General features: G+C 34.0%; 1 protein-coding gene across 1 annotated transcript; it reads left to right on the top strand.

Annotated features, from left to right (window-relative positions):
- Positions 1-2,958: 2,958 nt before the first annotated feature.
- Positions 2,959-3,219, top strand: Smp_153940 (hypothetical protein; the record flags this gene model as incomplete). The annotated part of the gene is made up of 1 exon (XM_018796958.1): positions 2,959-3,219. One exon carries the CDS (start codon positions 2,959-2,961, stop codon positions 3,217-3,219), a length of 261 nt encoding a protein of 86 aa, XP_018652047.1.
- Positions 3,220-8,798: the final 5,579 nt, after the last annotated feature.

The raw sequence follows: 8,798 nt of genomic DNA, 5'->3' as shown, positions 1-8,798 counted from the left end.
ATTCATCCAAAATGGAAAAAAATTATTATTAACATTAAGATTAAATAGCAGTCACGGCATATTGTTTTAGAATGGATAAATCAGGCTTGAAAGGGTAAATTAGCGAGTACTTCTGATTTATAATTTTGTGAACATGACTGTTCAACCCTCTAGATAACTTTAAAGTCTATTTCTGTTGTAGTTACATGATAGGGTTTACTAGGTGTTCAGGAAAAGGGCTATTAATGTTTTCCCACTTGAACATTCAATCAAAAGTGATCAGAACCTTTGGTCAATTTTTATAATCCTAATTGGGGATGTATTTTTTCAATAGTGAGTCAGATATACCATTTCATTTCTCTTAATGATTAGGACTCTTTCTAATAAATAGATTTCCTAATAAGAGAAATATTAGAATATAATATATGATATCACCCCACTGATTACTTATGAGAACTAGTGACCCAGAATGTGAAGAACAGATAATAATATTATTAAACATAAGTGGAACATGATACAGACCATGAAAATCACAAATTGGCAAGGTTATCATAATAATAACGTTTTAAAGCTTATTAAATATTCAATTGAATACGGGAGCGTTCATAATCAAGCTGATTTTTGTGCATGCTATTGGACAGTTTAATGAAGTAGGTGAATAATATCTATTAGAACAAGGTTGTTAGAGAATGTGGCATCACCGAAAGCAAGATTATGATTTAAATGTAGACTGTAGATGAGAAGTGAATTCTAATGGCATGTATTACATTCCTACATTATTTTGATTATGTCTATCAGAATGCATATTTAAGCTGTAAAAATTTTCAGGCCACATATTGCGTCATTTTCATTTGTATGGTTGTGAGAAATTATTATCGACAGGCTCTTATAACGAATATGTGTAATTGACTGATCATTGAAATCTAACTGTCATTTTCGATCGTCATATTTGGTTATAGGTTGAGTTGAGTGTTTCATTAAAGTATAAAGACGAAATTATTATCAGAAGGGAGGTCTTGTGGAGATTGTAGTAATTTATTAGTTGAATTCATAAGTCGATTAAAGCTAGACCACCATAGAAAACCTGGAAGCACTAGAAAGCGGTTTCGTCCTAGTATGGAACTCCTCAGCAGTGCACATCCACAATCCCGTTCGCAGGATTCGAACACAGGACCCTCGGTCTTGCGCGCGAATACTTAATCTCTAGACCACTGAGCCAGTATCCAACAGCAATAATGTCTAACTTCAACCAATCCACGGAATTGCGCCACCGCCCACTGTTTCCAGGTTTTCCACGGTGATCTAGCTTTAATCGACTCATGAATTCAGCTATTAGAAAGACGGGATTGTTAGAAAAAGAAAATTTAATTACTTGTATTAGATCTTTATCAAATACAACGTTCAAACTGTTAAGATATTTTTTAACAATTATGTAAAATTCTTTCTTATTATTATGATAAAAGCTAATTTTCAAGAATTATTAACACGTTAAGTAAATATAATAGGACTAATTATAGGGTTCTGAACATGGTTGTACTGGGTAAACAGAAGTATTCAGATATATCAATTTCATCGGTTATGTCAACGGTGATGGTTACAGTACCATGATTATAAGTGAAATTTGTGGATCAAAATATTAAAAATTAGAAATATGATTTCAAATTGTTAATGTTATCGATCATAATTTTGAAAACTGTTTTGACAAATTTCATGTTATGAAGGGCTTATAAATATGATAGAGTTGACTGTTTATAAAAACTATGAGGAACATTTCATTCCCATTGTGGTTTATTCATTAAAATATGCATTTCCTGAAAAAGTTCCTTCATATTAAGGAATCATAGTGGGAATAGGTCAATTCATATTTTACATTGTTATTTATACGTTATGGTTATAACCGTGATGAAATGTCATAACAACAATTTTCGCAACAATATATGAATACATCTAAACTTGTAAAAACAAAGTCGTGATAGTCCCTAAGTGTTGCCATGCACTATTTTGCGAATCAAAATATGTATCTTTCTAAATACTTCTGTAAGAGAAGTAGATGAGCTTACAGGATTGTTAACCGATATGAAACTTGCTATTAGGTCAATAAATCATATTTTAAGTTATGAACATGGAGATTAATTCAAACATCTTAGTATATAATAATGTAAACCCATACCACGCTCTAGGGTTGGACGTTTTCTTCACTTCCCAGTAAGAAGATGAATACTGTGGTGTAAGTACTTTTGAAAGGCTAGCACTAGAAAGGATGAAACACTAGTCAACAAACCCACTACTTTCATACCGTTTTAATCAGAAATGTTTATGTTTTGTAGTTGACTGACCAATGATGTAATTTTAAATGATTCTTAGTGGTCATGTATCATTCTGTAATGTGTGACACTTATTTTTGTGTAATTAATTACTAAACTGGAGGGTTAGCGGACGCTATATGTTGAAGAACAACAACTATATTGACATTATTATTCTAGTCTTAAGATTGCATCAAGATCAGTTGAGAGGGAGTATATTTATTATGTAATGAATCTAATTAAAATATTTATAGTGTACGATTTACGACTAAGGCACTTTTGAAAAGAAAACTTTCTTACCAAGAATAAATATTTCACAACAGTTTGTCATAGTAATTCATGTAAAATTGGATGGTGTTTCTCCATCACGTTGAAATCTTGAAAATGGAGCAGAAAAACACTTCTGGAATACTGACTGAGTTGTCACCCAAACTTTTTTCCACTAATGTTTCTGCTATTTCAGTCATTTTATCTGCTTTTGAATTTATTACAGACAGGGATATTTAGTGAATACTAACTTTAAAAACCATTTCTTTCATCTTTTATCACCATTAGTTGAAGGTTATCTCTAAATGAGGATGGTACGATCCGTATGTTTAGAAAACTTACACTCGTTAGTAGTTGGCTGTCATGTCTAGTCCTTAAGCCTAATCAAGTGCTTTTCGTTGACTTTCTGATGTCACCATTGAGTTATGTTATACAGTGTTGTAATGCGATAGCTGAAAGTGGTTATCAAGAGACTTTGGACGAAGGTACCTGCGTTGGTTCAAGCTCATCAGCGCTACAGACCTATAATCCAGAGTCAATTGATGTTTTCCCGTTGAAGTATATCACAAAGATTTGCAGTCACAAAGATCCCCAACGAGATGTTGATAATCCAAGAAGACCTAACCGGTTTCTCACATCGATCACATCACCTCAAAAACTGTTTACATAATATGGCATTCTGCCTTATTTCCCTCTATTCAACCTTTAAAATTGAAGTAGTGTAGTGAACGAGAACATAATTGACGACAACCGAATATGTTAGAATACAAAAAAATCTGAGAACCATATAGTAAATACTTTATTTGCAAAATGTCAATCAATCGTCTCAGGCTTCATTGTTTCTTCACTTCCACATCAATCATTCTCTTTTCTCCGATATTCTCAACCTTCTGCCTTCGGGCATTTCACTTTCGATTGATGATACATACTACTTATATCTGTCAACACCAATAGCACACACCACAGTAGTATTCAAAACATTAGAGTTTCAGTTACTATTGAGTCTTGTTTAGGGTTTTCTTTTATCAATGTTTTAAGCGCAAAAATAATCCGTTTATCGTGTTTATGTGTACGTGTTTTAATTACCATCAAACATTATACATCAAACCTATTTAGAGTTCTTTTCTCTCCATCAATTATTATTAAAGAACATTTGTATTATTCTTTCATTAATCGATTTCATTCTATTGTGTTTAGAATTTATTTTTTGTTATATCGATTTTATTTTATACCAGACCAAATGACCATTTTATACATTTATAAGCAGAAATAGATAGTAACTAACAGTGGAATACATGACGCGCGTCTCACCCTGTTTTGAACTCGTCACCAAGATGAGCTTGTATCCCAGAGTTGGTGCATCGCCCCGGACTTGAATTCAGTAGCATCCGCTTCAAACGCCGTTATATTGGCCATTTAGCTACTGGGTTCGAGTCCCAGGGTGAACATCAACTCTGGCATGCAGACATATCCACCTGACGAGTCCAAGATAAAACGAAAAGAGCGTCCTGGATTCCACTGATAACCACCGCCCATCTTCACTCTTTACTGCTTGTGACTTAAGGAAATATCGAGGCAATCGGCACAGGATGCACGTATGCAAAAAGAGGCTGATCAATTGCAGTCCTTAACATCAATGAGAGGATTGAAACAATCGATCATTTGTTTATCACATATCAAATCATCTCTGCAATACACCTTGACTCGCTCATCAACTTCAAATTGATTAATCTCTTTTTTGGAAAGAACTCTTTAAAATGTTTGCTGTATACAAGTTGATGGGTTTCTCTTTTTTTAGAAATTATTTTATAAATACTTTAGACCTTATATTTAATGACTTAATTCGTAAAAGTGGATATGTTTAATGTAACCAAGTTATTGAATTTGTTTAAAATAATAACTTATAGCTTAATAAAGGTTTAAAATTAGATAAAAACCAAAAAAAAATCTATAAACATATCGCACTTATACGTAATGTGATTGTGACCTTAGTTAATAAAATGCCATATTGAGACGCTCACAGATATCTGAAATTGAATAAACTAAATGAATATGACGCTAATCAAAGTGGGTCAGTTGATTTATACCGTCTTTCAATGATATGTCTAAGTCGAAAAAATTCGAAAGAAGGTATAGATATAAGTCATTCAACTTACGGTAACAGTGCTCATATTCATTTGTATGTACTGGTTACATATCACACAAAACACAGCTTACATTGCTTGTGATATATTTATTAGTTCTCGTCAATATTACTGAAGAGTAATCCATCTACATTGTAATTTTCAACAAAATACGTCATCGTACAGATTTTAAGGGAGAATATGACCAATGATGAAAGTTTTTGTTCCATTGAATCCTTGTAGTTGAATAGTTCTATCGTGTGCTGAACAATTTTAAAAACTATTTTAAATGAAGTTACTCGTACGAAATTTCATACGACTCAACGCAAAGTGCTTTGTTTGTGCTGTTTTTTCAACGACAAAAGTAGTGAACTACAACTCAAACAAATTTCACTAAAGTAATGAGATCGTCAACATCATACGGAATTCATACGATGAACTACAGTACAAAATCGTGTATGGAGAACAGCTGACAGATGCATTCCAAGTGAGGATCGAAGTCAGACAAGGTCATTCACTCCCACACTTTCTCTTTATTCTAGTGGTCGACTAGATTATAAAGACCTCGAACTCTTAGGGGAAGCACGGAATAAGATGAACAGCTTGGGTGCAACTAGACGATTTGGACTTCTCAGATGACCCGTTCCATTTCTTCTGGTGGCTGACTGGGCTCTTCTATCCCATGCACACGAGCAAATGTAAGTCAAGACAACTAGTGTAGCGGCAACCTCTACATCAGTAAGCTTCAACATACACAAGGGGAAAAGCAAGATACTCAAATACAACACAGAAATCACCAACACAATCACACTTGATGGAGAAACTCTGGAAGAGGTGGAATCTTTCACGTACATACCCAGGTGGCATCATCGATGAACAAAGGGGATCCGATGCGGATGTGAAGGCAAGGATTAGCAAAGCAAGGACAGCATTCCTGCAGCTGAAGAATAAGTACAACTCAAAACAACTGTCAACCAACTTCAAAGTGAGAATCTTCAATACGAACGTCAAGGCAATTCTACTGTATGGAAGTGAAACTAGAAGGACTACCACAATCATCATCAAAAATTACAGGTATTTATAAACAATTGACTACACAGGATACCGAATGTCTGTTGGTCGGATACCATCAGCAAGAACCTACTGTGGGATAGAACAAACAAACCATCATCTGAAGATTAAATTAGGAAAGGACGTTGGAAGTGGATAAGACATACATTATGGAAATCATCAAACTGCATCATGAGGCAAGCGCTAACTTGGGATCTTGAAAGGAAACGGAAAAGTGGAAAACCAAGGAAAGCACTGTGTCGATAATCAGAAGCAGATATTGAAAAGAATGAATAGCAACTGGAGAGAACTGGAAAGGATTGTCGAGGACAGAGTTGGATGGACGATAATCGTTAATGGCCTATGCTCCTTCACGAGGGGTGACGGGCGTTGGTAAGTAAGTAAGTAAGTACTGCTTTTGTTCGAATCCATTATTACTATAACCAACTAAGAAGGACAAAGGTTCCAATTCAACAATGTGCTCAATTTTCTCATGATACTAAGGGTTTTCCAGATGAACCAACGTAAATCTCTTTAAATGGTAATTAATTTTTTATTAGCACAGTCATGTAACTATTCTGTACTTTTGCTCTGATTATTTAATTGTTCCCACTATAGACTAACCACATCCGAAAAATAGTCGAAACCATGGAACTTTGGATAACCGTTCCATATTAATTAGATACTTTCATCAGTTACATACACTGAGACTGGATCTAAGAGTTTAGTATCCTGCAGATAGTACTCTTCCGCTCAGCCACTATAGATCACTGTTTTTGTAAAAACAGTAACACGTGCTTGAAAGTTGGTATCCTATAATTTGCATGTACAAACTCAGTTCGGTTATCTGGAACAAGTTGAAATCTAAGATATGATTATAATGTTCTATTGCTTGATTGTAGTCAATACTATCAGTATATGTCGTCTCGTGAAGAGTATGATGATAACCGATTTTTTGTAAATGCTTTTTATGAAAGTTCAATAGTGGTTAAGAGTGAAAACAGAGTCAAGAGTTACGCATTATTTGAGACTCATCACTCGAATGTATCTTCATCTATGCCTCTGAATATCTGGACTCAGTAACTATGTAAATAACATCTTCGATGCTTGCAGTGAAGGGTACTGATCTCAAGCACCGGTGTGAACATCAGTGTTGGGATTAATGTAGATCTATCTAATGAGTCCTCGACAGGAAGAAACGCGAATCCTGGATTCTACTGATACTCACTATTGAACTTTACTAGAAACCTTTTATATGTTATTTCAATGACTTTTAACCAAGAAAGAAAGCTTTTGTGTGCTGGATTCTTAAATAAGATTAATTCAATTGTCCATGATTAGTTAGTTAAGCTATAACGTACTTAAATTTAATGAATGTTTAAATTAGTTGCGGCTGCGCATATTGACACAACTGTTGGAGAGCATATAGTGGGGTGATTGTACAGGTAAACTGAAGTTTGTTCCTATCGAACATATTTCAAGTTGGATCTATAAAGTGATTGATTAGTTTTCTTTTCTCATTGACTGACTTCCTATTGGATGGGATGAATCGACTTTATTTGACAGCATTATTGACTTTTCTGATAGTGGCTGTAAAATATCGATGACCATAGTAATTTAAATCACAGAATAATCTTAGTTACACAATCAATAAATATCAGGAAATACTAGATAGCTGTTTTGGCCTAGTGCAAGACTCTTTATCAGTGAGTATCCGCTACCCAACTAAGTATTGGATGCAAGAATTCTGTCCTCCAGTCTACTGCTCAACTTTTAAACCACTTGTTATCACTCAAGTGTTTACATTTCTAACTTTAGTCAAATAGAAACATTGCGTGACTATCATATATTGTCATTGGTGATACTTGTTTCATATCTTACACGATTAAACTCTGTTGGTCATAGATTATCACAAGAGCTCCAGGGACTACCTCGTGCGGTCAGTCACTAGTAGGCTCGTTGCTGAGAGTTCCGATACTATGACGAAATAACTGTGTGTTGTTTGTTGTTTTTCAATGGTTATCTAATAAAAATTCAGCTCGTAATAAAAACCACAAATAATAATCGACAAAAATCTGCATAACTGGAAGTGATGATTGATTACTTATCAGTGATATAGAAGTACTGACTCAGTAACTAGAATGAAATTCTTTAATGGCATATGAATATACTAGCTTGTTTGATAGAGACTCAAACTAAGGTCAGAGAAATTTTACTTCACAGGCTGAACTGGACATCAGTTTTATTTTCCTGTATATACTGACATTTGTGACGGCACAAATTTCTAATCTTCTTAATTTTGCAAGCGACCCTCGGAAGTTCTCAAAAGTCGTATTGTTTGAGTGTATCTTAGTTTATTGTGTTACCGAATGTACATTATATCTATGATAGGATCGTGTAAACGAACGAATTATTGATACGAGAAAAAGGTTTATTTTATCCAAAGGTTTCCTTTAAACTAAAATGGCGTTTTAGTTATACCTCTCCACCGATTTGTGAATAGGCATTTGGATTACAATATTGGACAGCTCAAGATTTTTCGTAACCACAACGTCATTAAAATCAACTGCATCTACAGTGACCATCAGGGGGTGTGTAATATTCCATAGACGACCTGCATGAATCGTCATTCATAATTCAGCGGATGGCTTATATTATTTACCTTCAACTTTGTTCGCTTGAACTCATCAAGTATAATGAAGTACAGTATACCACTTGAAAGTATTTACATAAAATGAGTACACTTCAGATAGTATCTTTTAACATGAGCTGAAAAAACACACACAACATGCAATTTTATTCTGTTGACCGTTTGAGTTGGTATACAAATTAAAAATTATTTAAATTTTCAAGAATCTTGAAGTGTTCATTTAGTTCATTATCTGATAATTAACTATTAATGGTGTATTCTTCTTCTATCCTTGAATCAATTTTCAATAAAACCTTCATTGGTGTCGTATAAATAAACCTGAAATCATAGAAGGTAATAGAGATTCTTAATTCTTTTAGTTAAAGATACTATTTTAATAATGTATATTGTCGTACTATATTTACTATTCATTTAAGGACATAAATC

Source organism: Schistosoma mansoni, chromosome 4 (genome assembly GCF_000237925.1).
Source record: "Schistosoma mansoni strain Puerto Rico chromosome 4, complete genome".
Lineage (NCBI taxonomy): Eukaryota > Metazoa > Platyhelminthes > Trematoda > Strigeidida > Schistosomatidae > Schistosoma > Schistosoma mansoni.
This window is presented reverse-complemented; position numbering and strand designations above follow the sequence as displayed.